Source organism: Lupinus angustifolius, chromosome LG10 (assembly GCF_001865875.1).
Source record: "Lupinus angustifolius cultivar Tanjil chromosome LG10, LupAngTanjil_v1.0, whole genome shotgun sequence".
NCBI lineage: Eukaryota > Viridiplantae > Streptophyta > Magnoliopsida > Fabales > Fabaceae > Lupinus > Lupinus angustifolius.
The window spans coordinates 4,575,173-4,594,406 of NC_032018.1; the positions used below are offsets into that span (position 1 = coordinate 4,575,173).

At 33.5% G+C, this 19,234-nt stretch overlaps 3 protein-coding genes across 3 annotated transcripts; 2 read left to right on the forward strand and 1 right to left on the reverse strand.

Annotated features, from left to right (window-relative positions):
- LOC109358874 lies at window positions 1,211-6,763 on the forward strand. Its single transcript, XM_019603354.1, has 6 exons — window positions 1,211-1,756; window positions 3,579-3,850; window positions 3,974-4,128; window positions 4,897-5,159; window positions 5,481-5,543; window positions 6,255-6,763. Exons 1-6 carry the CDS (start codon window positions 1,370-1,372, stop codon window positions 6,501-6,503), a joined length of 1,389 nt encoding a protein of 462 aa, XP_019458899.1. The 5' UTR covers window positions 1,211-1,369; the 3' UTR covers window positions 6,504-6,763.
- On the forward strand, window positions 8,362-12,655 carry LOC109358768 (26S protease regulatory subunit S10B homolog B-like). Its single transcript, XM_019603202.1, has 10 exons — window positions 8,362-8,538; window positions 8,739-8,858; window positions 10,141-10,277; window positions 10,423-10,584; window positions 10,746-10,832; window positions 10,946-11,032; window positions 11,118-11,255; window positions 11,849-12,040; window positions 12,117-12,215; window positions 12,300-12,655. Exons 1-10 carry the CDS (start codon window positions 8,439-8,441, stop codon window positions 12,372-12,374), a joined length of 1,197 nt encoding a protein of 398 aa, XP_019458747.1. The 5' UTR covers window positions 8,362-8,438; the 3' UTR covers window positions 12,375-12,655.
- LOC109357851 (transmembrane protein 136-like) lies at window positions 14,115-16,855 on the reverse strand. Its single transcript, XM_019601904.1, has 7 exons — window positions 16,742-16,855; window positions 16,409-16,641; window positions 16,041-16,181; window positions 14,979-15,098; window positions 14,587-14,682; window positions 14,323-14,496; window positions 14,115-14,275 (listed from the first exon to the last, which is right to left on the reverse strand). Exons 2-6 carry the CDS (start codon window positions 16,625-16,627, stop codon window positions 14,362-14,364), a joined length of 711 nt encoding a protein of 236 aa, XP_019457449.1. The 5' UTR covers window positions 16,628-16,641; window positions 16,742-16,855; the 3' UTR covers window positions 14,115-14,275; window positions 14,323-14,361.

Below are 19,234 nucleotides of genomic sequence, written 5' to 3' on the forward strand. Positions count from 1 at the left end.
ATGAATTTCATTTTAGCTTTATACTGGTCCAGGTCCTCGAAAAGTCATGCAATGAAAGTTGAATCACTTCTGGAGTGGAATGAAACATCTATCATTCGAATTAATTATTATTAGAAGAATGCAATATTTATGTACTATCGGATTTATAATGATTAAATATGAATAATGGATAATTCAGTAATAGTATATAAAACTCATATACTATTAATATATACATTTTTTTTCTTGTTATAATACTTCTATTAGATTTTTTCTCTCGTTACAATAATAATTCTATTAGAATTTAGAAGTTATATATACAATCAGATATGATCAGTTGATAGTACAAAATAAATTTCAATTAAATAACTTACCAGTAATTTATATCGTTAAATAGTTTTTGCTATAACGGAGCCTTGGCATTTGACAATCAAAACATATTATAATATTATTGTATAAAAAAATGAAAACATATTATAGTATGTTAATTTTGGATCAATCTCTGCAATCATCTACTTAAATATGATTGTCATGCACAGGTACGATGCCAAGTACGTGCCATATCTAATTGAAGTGCATCTTCTTCCCATAATTTATGTCATTTCATGTATTATCAAACGTGGTTGGTCAGAAAAATATTTAACAATTAAATTTATAGTTTAAATATATTTTTCAATCAATCACAATTGATAGTCCATGGAATTATACAAATTGTGGATTGAAAAAGGTAATTTATACTTTAATTATCATTTCACACTATTTGTTTCACAAAATAATACATATACATGATTAATGATTGATCATACTGGATAGTTAATGAATTAACCATTAACCATGAGTTTACCTATTAATAAAACTTAATAACCAAACCACAAATCTATACATAAATGAGGTAAAAAAAAGTAGGGAAAGGATATAAAAGTTATATGTGCTTGCATGCTATAGAATATATTTTGTTTTTTTAGCACATATGCTTAATTTGAAAGCTGAAACAGTGTATAGATGTTAAACTTTGTTTTATAACTTCAACAAAAAGTGACATTGTGACTATTAAAACTTGAATTTCAACTATATCCATAACTTATGGGATAACCTTACCAAGTTAAATGTAAAACCATTGTTTCAGTGATATTTATTTATATCATTTTCTTCAATATTATGAACTTAGATACACCATTGTTGCGCAATAAAAACAACTGTCAGCAATATTAATGACTAAATTGCTTATTAAATCAACAAATTAAAACACAAATAATATTATTACCTCCGGAAGATGCAGAATCAAAACCTCATCAGAATGCAGAACCAAAACCTCATCACAATGCAGATCTGAACGTGATTATTAACTCCAGACACTGAAGAAACATCACTTGGAAGAAAAGTTACGACAATGGTGAAACATTGGATTTCATCAATGCCACCGAATAAGCATCGAGGTCTTAAAATGTTAATACTCGCACTCTTATCGCTCTCAGTGATCGCGCTTCTCTTCATCCAAACCACTACGTACTCTTCCAACAACAAAAGTGTCATACTAGACCCTCAGATTAAAACGACGTCGTCTGGATCGAACCCTTTAGAGTTCATGAAGTCGAAGCTGGTTCTTATGGTGTCGCACGAGTTATCTCTTTCGGGAGGTCCTCTGTTGTTGATGGAGTTAGCGTTTCTGTTAAGAGCTGTTGGAAGCGACGTCGTTTGGATCACTAATCAGAAACCCGTTCAACACGACGACGTCGTTTTGGCTTTGGAGAAGAAGATGTTGGACAAGGGAGTTCAGGTAGTTAGTTACAATTCTTGTTTAATCTCAAAAAGTTTCAGATTCATTTCACATTCCACATTCATCTGTGAAGTTTGATTTATGAGAAAAATATATATGAGGTGTATGAGTATCATACACTTTCTATCACCGCATAATCGACCATTCATATTTAATCATTGTTGACTCTTCAAAACAGTAATACAGATGAATGCTAGTTGATGTACGGATTGTGTATAAAGATTTGTATAAATATTTATATTGATGGTGTATAAATATTATACTTTTGTTATTGTATGCATTTTAGATTGCACATTAAATCTTGTATTATGATTTGAGCAACTCTAACAATATACTCTATTTAGTTATTGATGGGTTCATGTGGGACCCACTAAAGGGCATTTGGATGAGTTTATGGAAAACTAATTTGTACTTGTGAGAACAACTTGTTTCAGCTTATGAAAATAGCTTATGATCTCTTTGCAAGCTGTTTTCAGCTGATATTAATGAGCTTATCACAAAAGCTTATGAAACTAAGCTCTTTTCAGTTTATTTTAAATAAGCTTATTGAATAAGTACTTGATTAGACGCTTTAACCATATGTGCCCTAAATAGGGAGTGGACCCTTGTGATTTAGTGGTCCAGTGTGTAAATCATATGATAATAATGGCTTAGTTGAAAAGAGTGTTCTGCTAGCATTTCTCTTATGATTTTTGAGGAAATTAGAAACTCAGATCCTTATTCTTATCTCCTAGTTTAGCCCCTAAACTAACCGTGCATATGAATTAGTCCTTGAGTTTATAAATTTCGTGTCAACTCATCCCTTTTTGTTTATCATTATAGTCCCTAGGAAGGAATCAGTTGATTTGAGTTTAGTAAATTTGGTGATAACTTGTATGAATAATTCATCTCAGGGAAACTGCAAATGGAGAATAAGTAAACTGACTAAGTTGCTATTTTTCTGTGTTGCCATAGCTAGAATATAGTTAAAGATTGTGATAGGAACTGTAGAAAACAGTGGGGGGAAAGGAGCCAAGCTCTAGTTACAATGGAAGGAAACAGAAAATGTAGATACTAAAGTAATAATGGTAGAAGCTACCAGAGAAACTATGTGCTGTCTGCCGAATAATATGAATCACCCCACCTGCTTCCCTTTTTATGCTGTCCACTACTTGCCTGTTCGTTTTCCATAACTACATTAGGTAAGTGCAAATTGTTGCCTTCTTCTCTCCACTTCCACTCTTTTTTTTGTTTAACCAAAGATATCCTCTCACCCTATAGGTAAGAAACTAATTCCTTTTGGAGTGTGTGGCTATCCCTCCTAGCAAGTGTCGTTGTTCCCAGGAATCTAACCTTTGATCTTTTAGTCTACCTGAGGATTCAGTGGAGCCTTACACCACTAGACCAATGCCTTGTTGGTTCTCCACTTCCACTCTATGGCCTGTAAATGCTTTCCCACTAGCTGTCAGCGCTCTCACTTCCCTCTTTGCTCACCGGGCATCCACTACTTGTTTAATTGTGGTCCAATTAGATTGGTTATATTATTTATGTCAGATTAATTTGATTAGTCATCAAGTTGGTTATTGTTTAGTTACCTTTCTTGCCTATCATAAACCACATGATTGGCTTGTCCTGCACACGGAGAAGGAACTATGTAATAATCAACTTGTTGACTCTGCAAACTTGTATAAGTGAGAGTTGATATAAAATGCATACAAGTTGTTCATATTCCATTTTTCATTTTCTCTTAACTCTCTCCCCCTCTGAATGTTGCTATGTTTCTCAACTACTTGTATGCATTTTATATCTTATTTGGGCCGTGTCTGTGCTTGACTGATGATAGGTGCTACCTGCCAAAGGTGAAAAGGCTGTAGATACGGCTCTGAAGGCTGATTTGGTCATATTAAATACTGCTGTGGCTGGGAAGTGGCTTGATGCTGTTCTCAAGGAAAAAGTTACGGTGGTTCTTCCAAAGATTTTGTGGTGGATTCATGAAATGCGAGGGCATTATTTCAAAGTGGAGTATGTTAAGCACCTCCCTTTTGTTGCTGGTGCCATGATTGATTCACATGTAACTGCAGAATACTGGAAGAATAGGACTAGGGAGCGTTTAGGGTATGTTTTAGTTATCATTTAATGTGCCACTGCTTTCTCTTTGCTATCTATGACTACACTGTGTCATGCAACTTTCTCTTATGTTATTAATTATTAAATGTATGTTTTTATCCAACCTTGCAGGATTAAAATGCCGGAAACTTATGTTGTGCATCTTGGAAATAGCAAAGAACTTATGCAAATTGCAGAAAATAGTGTGGTAAGGAGGGCTCATCGTGAGCATGTTCGACAATCTCTTGGAGTGAGAAATGATGATATCCTTTTTGCCATTATAAATAGTATGATCTACTCCTTGATGCTTACTACTCATGCTCATTTAATATGCCAATGTAGTTCATTGGACTCGTTTTATCCCATTTAATGAATGATCTGCTCACAAGCTCAATAACTGATTGTCAAAAAAGGAAGAGCTCAAAAATTAGTAATTCGCATCAGTTCTAGAATTAAGGTTCTAACATTTATGATTTACCTTCAGCAGTGCTTGTTGTGAATAACTTGATTCATTATTCCATATGTCAAATTAGGTATATGGATTAAGAATTGAAGACATCTTATCATAATCGTAAAATTATTTCACTTCACTGCTTCATGAAAAAGTCACGCATTTATCTAGGCACTATGCATCCAATTCCTAAAAACGTGACAGTGCATTTGGTACTATAATAGAGCAATTGTGAATTATGGCTTAAGGGCCTCCCTAGCTCTATTATAAATAAGAGACTCTAGCCTTGTATCATATTTCATGTGCCAAGAAATGAAACCATCTTCTTCTATAGATTTCCTCTTTCTTCGTCAAAGTGGTATTAGAGATTGAGTTAAGCCCCTGAGGAAAGACTCATGAGAAAGCAGGGTGGGTGTTTGGAGTAAGTCTATAAAGCCACAAATTCTTTGATAAAGGAAACCGTTTTTTTTAAGTAGTAACATTACAAAACAAAAATATAACTGGTTGTAGCCAATTTTACCCTCCACTCTAGATATATTCATATTCATTTTGATAGTCCTTATACCAGTCTATATTTGGAATGATAATCATGATATAATTGCAGGTGTTTCGCGTGGTAAAGGACAGGATCTATTTCTTCGTTCCTTTCATGAAAGTCTGCAACTCATCCAGGAGAAGAAACTGCAGATGCCTTCTTTGCATGCTGTAGTTGTTGGGAGTGATATCAATGCTCAGACAAAGTTTGAAATGGAATTGCGTAAATTCGTCATGGAGAAAAAAATCCAGGATCGTGTTCACTTTGTTAACAAAACCCTGGCAGTGGCTCCTTACCTGGCTTCTATTGATGTTCTTGTTCAGAATTCTCAGGTAACTTCTGATAATGTACCCTGCCAAGCATGAAAAATGTTTTATATTCTAATGATTTGCAAAATGGGAGTTGCTGCCTGAATTTTCGAGCTCTCTGCTCACAGCAAGTCTTAGTTGTAATTGATTGTTTTCTAACTTCCATTACGGTATTAATGTAAAGTTCAGCGAGGACCTGAAGATAGATTGCATAAAGTCCTCATAGCCTTCTATAAGCTGATAATATGTTTTACATTGTAATTGTGGCATTTGGATTTTTTTCTCTTCACGAACTTCGTGAAATCTTATATCAAGCTATTTCTAAACGTGCTTCTCTCATATCAGGCACGGGGAGAATGTTTTGGGAGGATAACCATTGAAGCAATGGCATTTCGCTTGCCTGTACTGGTATCTTCTTTATTGCTTAGTATAAATTCTGTTGTCATTAAGCCTTTTATTTTATATTTTTTGGCGGGGTTTAATTTCTTCTTGTATTGTCCAATTTGCACATCATTTTAGGTCAAATTTTCTGTGTGACACTTTAAAAAAATTCCTTTAAATATCTGCATTGTTGTTTTTTTATTTTGTATTCATCTGAAAAAACGTGCAACCACCCCCTCCTCCCTCCCCAACAAAATAAAAAAGGAGCTTCTTCAATTTTCATGGCCTCTGTATATGGTCTTATTCTAGCAACAAGTTGGCTTTTTGGTTAATACCAATTATTGCTTCAAACTTTCTCATCTCTAGTCATTTTTCTTTCATGGAGATATTCTGTAGAGTTCCAAGATTATTGAGATTTGAGCAGAGAAGTACTTTTTTGCTTTTTCTTTTGCAGCTTCATTTGTTCTCAAGAATATCATTTTGTCACCAGAACATGAAATATTAAACTAATGCTTTGTTAACCAAAATGAAACACAGAATGTATTTAAATGATACAGCTTCCATTCTTATGTTGGTTGCTAAATTAATTTAATAATTCAGCACTTCCTGTCTATTTAATCAAGTCCTGGTAATTTCAATAACTGTAGAAGACCATTTTATCTTTTAGTCTGAACTATTTATACATGTCTATTACCATTATCACGTCGTAATATTTTTAACGATTAAAAATAACCCCAGGGAACTGCAGCTGGGGGCACCATGGAGATTGTGGTAAATAAGACAACTGGTTTACTGCATCTGGTCGGAAAAGAAGGCGTGACACCTCTTGCAAATAACATTGTGAATTTAGCAACTCATGTTGAGAGGAGGCTGAGTATGGGAAAGAAAGGATATGAGAGAGTAAAGGAGATGTTTCTGGAGCACCATATGGCACATAGAATTGCATTGGTCCTGAAGGAAGTGTTACAGAAGGGTAGCCACAATTAAATTAACCAGGTTAGGTACTTCACTGTTAAACTGTAAATTATTCTACAGGGAAGAAAGAGAATGGTTTTGGAGAATGAATTGTATGCCTCTCATGCCCTTTTTGTACCCACTATCATGTATATTGTGGGAGTTTGCATGAGTTCTCATATGACAAGTTGTGATAGGTTTAGGTTTGTTCCATACCCGGCCTTATGATTTGATATGGTCTATAAAGCTTGTAGTTCAATACTTCAATTAGCACTGATGTTTTGATGGTTCAATCCTCCTCTTTTCACATTTTCCTCTACCCAGTCAGATAAGTGCGCCTCATGTTTAATCAAAGGAAGAAACAAAATAACAATTATACTACACTCTTTAAAGGAATTCTTAGGATTGAAATAGAAATGCAACTCTTCAATTGTTCACCCTTTTATTTTAAACCAAAAAGGACACTTTCCACCTTTTCAACAATTAAGTATGAATGAAATGACGGAATTAGAAAAGCAATCATATATTCATTAACATATTCTCATGCATTCTTCATATTACACTCATGCAATTCATTTCAAGCATTTTTGTCCTATAGGGTTGTAACCAAATACATCATATCCTTTGTGGGGGAAATTCCAAACCCAAATTCTCTGCAAAGACAGGGTGAAGCTCAGGGATTGCAACTATCCGCCGAATATAATAGTTAAATAATTTACACTATAGTAAGTTAAATAATTAAATTATACATATTTGTTTTTGTTGAGAATAACAATTTCTTTTTATATTATTTTAATTAGAATATGATTGATATATGATTTGGCTAATATATAATTTAAAAAATTTAGGGTTATTAAATTAAAAAAATAAACAAAATAGCATAATGAGTAATGTGGTTGGATATAAAACTTTCGTCTGCGTCTTCAAATGTATACTCAACCAGGTTGGACTTTTAAGCAGTGTTATGAGAAGCAAAAGAGACTATCCAAACGGTTTAATTTTTCCTATACTTGAAAACGGCTTTGGTTTCCAATCTTAACCGAGTTAGGGTTGAACTGTTTTAAACCAGGAAAATTATGGTTCGACTATATTAAACACAATTCAACAGCATTAACTCTAGAAGTAAACCAGACAGTTCAATTAAAAAATTAAAGAAAATGAAACACCATTGTATTTTGTTTTACTTCAATATAATTATACATAATTATTAATTATATAAAACTTTATATTTACATATAATTATATATTTATAGATAAAAATATTAATTAGATACAAAATCACGTTGTCAGGCCGGATGATTTAACATTTTAAATCGATTAAACCTAATACGAGAACTCTTATAGTTTGAGGTCCAACTCGATATCACAATATTGCTTTTAAGTGATTTTGGTGCCATTATGCCAACATAACTAATAGCCGACATAGCTAATAGCTAGCATAACCACTGTAATAATTTTTGGATAAAGATCTTGAGAGAGTAACTAAAATGAATATCTTATTTTAATATATTGATTACCAAAACAATAAAAAAAATCGAGGGATGACTTTTGCTGATGATATTTTAGTTTTTTCTTTCTAAAAACACTTTTCCAATATTTTTATTTTAAATTAATCCTAAGACATGCCACAATTCAATCATAAATTTTAAGTCCAATTTCATGAAAAACAATTGTTTTATAAACTTAGGGATGGGGATAAAAAGTTAAAAATGAGTAAAACTATTGTTTATCATAGTACTAAACACAATATTTTCACATACAACATAAGACTCCTTAAACTCAATCCAGATAACAAAATCTTTTTATTTACTTTCCATTTTAAATTTCATAAAAGGATAGTTCGGTAAATATTGTAGCCGAGAAAATAAGAGATTTCGTATTCATAAAGTTAAGGTTTTGATAAAAACATAAGTCCACACAGATTCACCATTTTGTATTCTGATTTGAGTGAAAGTGCAACAAAAAACTATGACAGACGCTGAAGATGCCACACGACGCCGCAGTGCAGTGACGGAGTATCGCAAGAAACTTCTTCAGCACAAAGAATTCGAATCCAGAGTTCGATCCGGTTCGTCTCTTAATCATTCATCTTTGATTTTCCATATTGATAACAGTTTTGATAAAAAAAAAATTACATCCTTTAGCTTAGGGTTTCTATGATTGTGATAAGTTTCATTGAATTGTTTTATTTATTTATATTTTTCAATTCTGTAATTGAACCCTTATGGGATGAAAATAGTGACTTTGGATTTAGAACATGAATTGCAGTGAGAGAGAATTTGCGAGCTTCAAAGAAAGAGTTCAATAAGACTGAAGATGACTTGAAATCGCTTCAAAGTGTTGGCCAGATCATTGGCGAAGTTCTCAGGCCTCTTGACAATGAACGCTGTAATGATTCTATCCTCTTCTCGGCTAATTTTGGATGATATCTCTTTTTTTATTTACATTTACTTTGGCTGACTTTGTCACAGAAAAAATTGTATTTGTTTTTTTAATGTGAAATGGTTGTGCCTAGCTGATTCTTGAATACTTTATTATTATGACATAAGGTGCGTTTAGAAAAATAGATTAAATACATGCTTATTCAGTAAGCACTTATAACATATGATGACTTATGTCATAAGCTTTGTTTAGCATAACTAGCTTATACCTGTAACATATGGGATTGTAGCTTATAGTTGTGAATAGTTGAAAGCTGTGAGATTGTAGTTGAAAGTTTATAGTTGTGTGTCTAGCTGATTAAATCAGAAGTGTTTGGCAAAGTAACTTTGCAACTAGCTTAAATTTGTTAATTGACTTCAAAAGTCCTAATATTATACTGATGACATAACTTGTCATTTGACTAAGAGTTTAAGAGTTGTATTGCCCAAGAATTTTTGACACCTCCCATCCTGTGGACAAAAGCTACATTCTCTCTTCATTGGCAGTTTGCCAAACAGCTCTATTGAGTTGATAAGCTATAATTTCCCGAATAACCTATAAGCTTGTGTTACCAACTTGCTCATAATCGCTTAAATTCAATCTACTTCTATTTAGTTTATTTTAATAACCTAAAAAGAGCTTGTGGGAAGGTCATAAGCAATTTTGATAAGCTCTCACATTTTCCCAAGTGCTTATATGATAAACAACAATAGCCAAGCCTTAGTCCCATTAAGTGAGGTACATGGATTGAAGAACACTATTATGTTTTATCATCAATTATTTTCATTGACAAAATATTGATTTGTAAATCATTCATAATTTTTCTAAGCACCTAAGGCGTGATATTACCAAATTTTCTACAATTGTAGCTACTCCAACTTTCTCCCTAATGCATTCATTTCTAATCCTATCTTGTCTAGTATGTCCACTCATCTAACATAACATTCTCATCTCTGATATATGAAGTTTATTCTATTATTGATATTTTACTATCCAACACTTAGTCCTATATAACATTGCAGGTCTAATAGTCATGCAGTAAAACTTCCCCTTAAGCTTGAGTGGTACCATTTGTCACATGTGAACCTGAAGCACTCCATGCTTATATGATAAAATAAACTCTTACATTTGCCCCTTAATTGTTTATGCTAGCTATCCAATAATGTAATAAACTATCGGCTCTGTTTTCTTTGTTGATGTGAACTTAAGATTAGATCAATGATTATATTATGTTTATCTTTTATCTCAGTGATTGTTAAAGCAAGCAGCGGACCCAGGTATGTAGTTGGCTGCCGCAGTAAAGTGGATAAGGAAAAACTGACATCCGGTACAAGGGTGGTTCTTGATATGACAACGCTCACCATAATGCGAGCTCTTCCACGTGAAGTACGCTATCTCAGTTCATTTTGTCAGATTATTTATTTGATGAATGTTTTCATGTTCGCGCTGGGCTATCTGATTTCTTTCTTTCTGAAAGTTATCTGCTGGTTTGTCATGCTCATGATCACTATTATCTATCCTGAGTTGACAGGTTGATCCAGTGGTTTACAATATGCTTCATGAGGATCCCGGTAATGTCAGTTACTCTGCTGTTGGTGGTTTATCTGATCAGATCAGGGAATTGAGGGAATCGATTGAATTACCTTTGATGAATCCTGAACTCTTTCTTAGAGTTGGGATTAAACCTCCTAAGGTCATTTTACCTTTTCACTGCACTGTTTAGTACCTCTAGTTAATATCTGTTTGGAAAAATTGTCATCCATCTACATTATCTTTTGGTGGACGTGTATTTCAAGCACCCATGCTTTTCCAATTCTGCATTTGATAGGCATCTTCTCAATCCTCTTCTTTCAGGGTGTTCTCCTTTATGGGCCTCCTGGTACTGGTAAGACATTGTTGGCTAGAGCAATTGCAAGTAATATAGATGCTAACTTCTTGAAGGTCAGATTCGTTTCGTTTCTGAATTTCATTTTGTTTTGAAGTTTCCTTTAACATAAAATATATTCTACTTATCACGTATTAAAAAAAATTACCCAACCCTGCATTTGATGTAGATTGTTTCGAGTGCCATAATTGATAAGTATATTGGAGAAAGTGCCAGGTTGATACGAGAAATGTTTGGGTATGCACGTGATCACCAGGTGAGGTTCTTGGGTGAAATTTCTTCCTATAAGGTTTATGTATACAAATGGAAAACAGTTTTGAATTTCCTCTTTGTTTGTTTAGCCCTGCATCATTTTTATGGATGAGATTGATGCCATTGGTGGTCGCCGTTTCAGCGAGGGAACAAGTGCCGATCGTGAGATTCAGAGAACACTCATGGAGTTGCTTAATCAACTTGATGGGTTTGATCAACTTGGGAAGGTACATATTGCTTCACCCTTGGCCTGTAGAAGATTTTGTCTTTATAATTTTTAATGGTGTATTAAACATCCAAGATGCTATTATAAACATGAATGTTAATGTTAACAAACAAATATTTCTGAGTGCTGACCATTTATCAAACAAAAGAATGAGCTGCTATTCTGCTGCATTTTCCATGGACAATAATGAAGTCTTAAAGTTGAGATGAACTTTGTTTGAATTTCTTCTTATCAACTTTTTGCATACATTAGTGAAAGCATTTATGTGAGGCTTATGTGTGTGTTTGGATTAGCTTTTTTTGTGTTAAAATCAACTTCTAATCCCACAATGTGCTCAACCCCTTTTCGGGTTCCTTTCCCTCTTCTCTGCCTCCCCTATGAGGCCTCATATGGGTATCCCCCTTGAACAAAAAAGTTGATTATACCCCTAAGTAATCAAAACCAAACATGCAAATAATTCAAATGGGCATGTCATATCAACATTTTCTTATCCAGCTTTCTTGTGGATACAATGATTAATTCTCTCTAGAAATGACTGGTATGGAATATTTTGATGGTGGGTTGATAAAAATATTGCTTTCGGTATTGATGTAGGTTAAAATGATAATGGCAACAAACAGACCTGACGTGCTGGACCCAGCTCTCTTGCGTCCAGGAAGATTGGATAGAAAAATTGAAATTCCATTGCCAAATGAACAATCAAGGACAGAAATTCTTAAGATTCATGCTGCTGGGATTGCTAAGCATGGTGAAATAGACTATGAAGCTGTCATTAAGCTTGCAGAGGTAAGTTAAAACAGTTTGTGTGGTTTTATTGGCTGATTGGTGCATGTTCGATGTGTTTTCTGTTGCAAATTTCCAGGGCTTTAATGGAGCTGATCTTCGAAATATCTGCACGGAAGCTGGAATGGCAGCAATTCGTGCAGAACGTGATTACGTGATCCAAGAAGATTTTATGAAGGTGAGTTATTTCTATGGTATGCTCAGTGGATAAACTGTATTTGAGACCTTACAGTGATGATGATTTCACTTCTTTTGGTTCTAGGCTGTTCGAAAACTGAACGAGGCAAAGAAACTCGAATCCAGTGCCCACTACAGTGCTGATTTTGGGAAAGAATAAAAGCTAGTTAAAACTCTTTCAGAGCCATGGGTTTCTAGGCAGATCATCGTTTGGTCCAAACAAATACTTCATGAACTGAGAACGAATTATGAACTGGTCTTTTGGGATGTCTTGTATTATGTGAATTCTGAAGTTGGATAGAGAATGTAACAACCAAACTTCGGGAAGGAGAAGGTATATTCAGTTGAGTTGTTTTCATAAACTCAATTGCATTGGTTCTTATTTTCTTTTGGAATTTGGATTGCCTTCCAAATTACATTTGTATTACCGATCTTTAAATTGGTTCTTAACTTGTGTGTACGTCTGTGTTTGAATCATCTGCATATTTATTGATAAATTGATTGGATATTCAATCCAAGCAATGACAAGTTTGTTTCAAGGTTTTTTATTTGGTATAACCAATGGTACCTCGTCACCTTATAGGTAAGGAACTAATTACTTTTGGAAAATATGATTATACCTCACAATAAGTGTTGCTCATAGATTTTTTTTTCCATAAATGAAAATATATTAAAGAAACACAAGTGGTGATAACCCAATAAAAGAAAAAAATCAAGATCAGATAATGGCTTCATTATGCCTAAGCCATATAGACTAAATCACTGAGAAGCACAACATCCTCAGCATATTCCTTTCTATTGGGTATCATTCAGAGATAAGAAAGTGCCACTGTTTTGAGGTAAATGAATGGGGATACTAAGCCAGTCATAAAACCCCAGCCACACCTCTGGCAAAATTTCAAGAAAAAAATAGATATTCTAGAGACTCAATGATTCAATCAGAAGACAATTCAAATTATCTAGCCTAATGCTCACATTCTTTTAACTAAGGTATTCTTTGTTGCCAATCTACCCTAAAAAGTGTTCAGATAAAGGAACACTAGAAATCCAACATCTTCTAAGCATGTTCCCCTCATCCACGCAAATTGAAGAGATCAGGTAAAGATAGGTTGATTTAACCAAATAATCTTATCCAGGCTCCATCTCCACGAATCAACCCTATTTAGCCTGCAAGAATGATTATGGATTAGGCTATATAAATCTGTCAGCAAGGCTTTCTTACGGTTGCTCCAAAAATCAGAATCAGCTACCAAAACTTGTTTATTATTAGCCAGATTATATAGTCTAGGGAATAAATGTTTAAAAGATTGTTCAACATACCAAGTATCTTCCCAAAAAAGAGTTGCTCTCATGAATTAACATGAACTTATATATGTTACATGTTCAATCTACATATATTGTTAGAGTTTTTTGGTACTACCAATAGTATGATATTTTGATCTTTTTAAGAAGGCAGTATAGTCTTACACCATCAAACCACTGCTATACCTTCAGAATTTGAATCAGAGCTTTGATAAAGGGAACTTCAGCCTAGCCAAAGTAAATGTAAATTCAAGGTACGGATGATATAGGAAAAGGTGTGTCCATATCATTTATTGGAAATTTGGAAGTGGGTTCAATTAATGCTTTGGAGGTGAATGTGTTTACAGTGGAACGGGATCCTGTGTCTCTATATAGTTTCTTTCTCATGTCCCCGTCCCAAATCAATTAGTATTTGTCAACAAGTCAAAAATAATAGTTTATCTTAACTTTATTTTATTAAAATAATATATTAAATTCACATGTATAAATATAAGTGGAGTGAGACAGGAATGAGAACATCAAGTTGGGATATGTGATATATTTCATTATTGGTATTTTACCTTATTTGTTTGTCTGTCTCCAATGTGATGACATTTGGAGTCATGACAACTTTATATTTCCTTTAACTTGCCTTAACTCATGGATGTGAGAATTACCAAATTCCAAATAATTCCTCTGGATCAATCTTTTACACTAGAAATTAATATCTAGTGTAAAATTAATGTATGAAATTGATGTTTCCTAGGTGCACAAGCCAAAAACAACTGCAAAATAACACACTTGTTCATATGGGACAGAATGCCAATTACTTAAAAATAGATCACCAGCAATGTTAAAATTTTGAGTTAAGTTGTCTTCCTCCGAATGTTGTGCTTGATGTCCTTTTCATATGTTGATATCTTGGTTACTTTATATTTCACCATTCTTACTATTTTGAAAAACCAGAATGCGCTTACCAGTTGCAAACCTAATGCCATAGCCTGTTAATAGTGAAAGAAATTAAACTTTTGTGAGAGCAAAGATTAATGAAAATTATGTTTAAGAAAAAAAATGCTTTGTCTTAATTATACCTTAATGAGAAGTGGGTTGCTAGCTGATAAAGTTACATAAGTGACATACGGTCCAGCCAGCATCCTTGCAATTGTAAATATGGCAGCAAACAGAAACTGCACCAAATTAAACAGTAAGTAGTTGGTTCATTTATATGATGCATGTGTAATTAGAAAACCGTAACACATTTCATTTTAGTTATTAGTCCATAATCAATGAATATTCGATCGAATTGTTATATACAAATGACCTTTTTTTGCATGACATCTTGGGTTAAGATATCAATCAATTACATTACTAATTACTAGAAATAGTCTTCTAATTGCTTCATTTTCATTATAAAGTTCCCACAATCAACTATAGTAGAAATGAAACATTTGTTTAAATCAGTAGGGTCTCGAGTTGTACTTACATCAACAACTAAATTAAGGGGGGAATCTCTATAGCCAAGTTCCTTTAGATGCTCCCTTAAATGCAAGAATGGGCTTGACATCTCTGAGACCCATAAGGCCGCCACCAGCTCAGTGATACACTGCACAAAAGTTTGTATAAACTAGGTGATAAATTCTAAAATTGTTATCCAATTCAAAACCAGAAATTTTACTTACTACTTTCTCAACAAGTCAAGCGATAGTAAATATAAAATACTTTGTATAGTGATGAAATGTAACCTCTAAACATATCAAGGGAAATGTGAACTACTCACTATCATGATCAAATGTAAGTCTTTCATTTTAAGACAACCATGAAATAAACATTACATCGTAGCTAGTGCATTAATTTATTCACACCTAGATAAATGTGAACTACTCACTATCATGATCAATTATAACGTCTATTCATGCTGACAACAAACGTGAAATACTCACTCCCACAAATCTTGTGTTAGTGTCTCTCTTAATATATACTTTTATACATTTATGAAGGAAAAAAATTAAGGGTATTAAACTATTAATGTTGGTCTATAATGACAAATCAAGTTGGAGCCAAATCTATTGATACGGAGATAAGCATAAACTACTCACTATATTTTCAAATGTAAGTGGTGCGTTAGTTTATTCATAAACATGAACTACTCATTACCATAGTCGTGTGTAACAAAGAGATAACAATTTTTTTATCTATGTTTATTTTCTCAATAACCCATGCAAATTACAAAACATTTAAAAAAATTCTCCTTCAAAACAACCAAGTTTCCTCAACAAACTACAGTTGTATCATTTGGAGGAAAAATGTCACCAGAAAGTTATATATGATTGAACAGATTTACCCTCTACATACATATTAAACTGATAGTTAATTTGTCAGCAAAGTTATTTGAGTAAATATAATATTTCCTTGATTTGATAGTAGTTGAATGGATTTTTTATGTGTATTATTAATTTGTACTTCTACTTGTTCCAAATTTTCTTTTTATAGCATATCTCACATTAATAGACTAGTGAAAAATAATTTAATTTGAGTGAATAGTTACCTTTTGATAGAAAAGACCTGCTCCAAGTCCAATAATGCTTACCAAATGGTGGATGGTGTTATCCATATTTATTCTTTCACCAAAGAGACAACACACTAAATCATATATGAGATAAGAAAGAGACACTGCCATAACTTGCATCTGCATAAATTATTCAAAGATTCCACTTTTAATGCCAAATATGAACAATTAAAACACCCTATTTCACAGCAATATATGTTGCGGCGTGTAAAGTTTTCCGCTCAAAACCAATTGGTAATAAGAGTAGCCCAACGAGTATTTAAACCATTAACGAAGATAGGAGATAGGGAAGTAGGCAAAGTGAGAACACGTTATAAAAAGTGCATGAATTTGAAGTAATCCTACACCTGTTTATGGGAAGACTTTGAAGTCATGGGACAAATTGGACACCGCCAATCTTCAACAGAGAGTGAAGCCAATGTTACTGCTAAAGTTGCATGGATTGTAGACACAATACGGTTGCAGAAATCAAAAGAGCACTTTGAAAATATTCTCCTAGCTAACAGAAAAGCAGTAGTCCATGAAATAATTCCAACAATAATTGTCTTTGTAACGTAGTCTTCCATAGGTGCTGCAAAATCTGTGTTTCAAATGAAGTTTCAGTAAATGCACTGGCATACACTAACAAATGAATATAATGTCTTGGTTGAAAAAGAAAAAAGAAAGTGCATATACTATACTTTATGCAGAAAGGAACAACTTTTGTCAATCAAATGAACTTTCCAAAACTCAAGCTCAATAGTAAATAACAATCACTTAATAGAACACTTGGCACCATAAAACTGGAAAGGACCAAGTTAATATCATGAATTATTGCACAGATTGGCATAGGCTGGTCACAAAATTATACTGCAACTGCCACATTTATTACAATTGAAGAAGTTTTCTATTTGAATTTTCATATTAAGTTACAATTGCATTTATGATGTTTGGCAAGACTTTGAAGGGATTATAAGTTGGTCAATGAATCCATTTGATAAAAATAAGCTTGTAGCTCTGTTTGGTTAGAGGTTAGTTTTAGAAAAGCCCTAATTTGATAAGCTATAAGTGACTTGAGCATGTTTGGCAATGCTTTCAAAGTGATTTTAAGTTATTACCAAAAAAATAAACATGTAACTATCTAGTTAGAGTGGATTTCAAAAAAGCTTGAGATTAAATAAATTCCAATTTAATAAGAGGGTTAAAGTGACTTATATCTCATAATCCTCTAACTTATAAAAGCCCTTTTATATGATTTTATCATTTCTGGTCTTTTTATCAACCACTTATACTAAACACGTCAATTTAGCAGCTTTGAATGCCAATGTCATGTGAATTGGATGGTCTTTCCTCTGATCCTCTCTCTAGTGAATTTAGCAGCTTTAACTTTCTTTTGAATGAAGGAATAGTTCATACATAATGGTATAATTAAAAGTTCGTTAGTTTCAAAAATATAACTAAGAAATAACCAGGCATCTGAAGAAGCAGCAGCTTCGAACAAGGGATTTCATGTGAACCTTTTTGATGCAAACCACCCTGAGTGAGTCCATTAATTAGTAACCTTAGTATTAACAATGCAGGTGTGAATGTATAGTCACTATAACTGTGTCTGTGATTTTGCACACGATTAGGTGTCAAATATTTAATTCGCTGTCGGTTACTTTTAAACATTCATTGTAAAATTAATGTTCAGTGAATGTTTGACAACTCGCACTAGTATAGTTACCTCAAGGCTGAATGGAATAGATGACTATAAGTCATTATGGGTTTGAGTCGGTATGTCAAGACTGGGATATTACATTTGTTTGTCGATCCATGGATGTTATTGAGTGTTGCTGATTAGTAATGTATGGATAGCAGATGGCTCATACATGATTAATGTTACGAAAACACTTGTGAATGATTAGTAATGTATGGATAGTCCTGATTTTTTGTGTATATAATACCTCCCTCATGTACTCTACTTTATTGTTTTTCATCTTTCTTTCTTTTTTGTTTTTATTTTTACATGTTAGACTAAAACACAGAGTTGCTTTTGCAAGCTGAGTATCCTAGGTCTAATGAAAAATTACACTTACCTGGTTGTGGTAACCCGGTATGATTTTGTTGTTTCATGTATTTTATATCACTATAGTAAAAACATTTGTACTCTGGGTTAATCTCTTTCAACATTGTTGGGTTTATTCAAGTGTGAAGTTTCACATTGGATAGGTAAGGAAGAGTGAAAGAGTTTATAGGAAGGAAAGGCTCATGGAACTAATGCCTTAAGGTTTTGGTTCAAGACGTGGTGTCTCACTTGTGACTCTTCACTCTTCCCATACCCATATAACAATAACAATGGAATTCCCATGATTGGAGGCTCCCTGGTCGCAGTCTGGTCCAACAAGTGGTATCAGAGCCGATGGTTCGGCTGGTACATGGTAGACTTAAGTATATTTTATAAATCTTCATACAATACTTTGGTTGTTTATATGATAATCAGAAGATGCCCTTTTCTCCTTGATTATTTGAACGACCCTTCCCACAGGCATTAAATTGCAGTTCCACCTACCGTTGGTTGATGATTGAAAACTTTACATTCATATAACATTTCTAAAGGACATACACTTAGAAGATACATCAGACATTTGCAGATAAATAAATAAATATCATGTACATATTTTCTGTTAAGCTGATCTTGATAAAGAACAAGATATAAATATATAAATATCATGTACGTATTTTCTGTTAAGCTGATCTTACAAGAAATTTGCATGGTTTGCTCACTTGGTTAAGAAGCCTCAGTTTCATCTATCATAAGGTCATAAGCTTAACGAAAGAAGCGCGACACAATACACGAGACTCCTACATAGTGAGGTCTGGGGAGGGTAGATTTACACAACTTTACCCCCACAAGCGGAGAGACTTTTCTAGATTCTGAACCAATGACTTTATTGTCATTAAGCAAGCTTACTATTGCGCCAAACTCACCCTCTAACACAATAAGCTTAACTTTTAGTTCCAAAATTGGTAAATAATTTGACTGTTAAGTTCTACAAATCTAGGAATGAGCTCGGATTTGTTAATTCCCTTTAAGCTAGCAAGAGGTATTTCATTAAAAAACAATGTAAAGTAGCATGGTTTAGCATGTGCATGAAGGTATTGACTAAGATAGGATTAAATTCAGACATTGAGTTGCCACTTTGGTTGTCAGC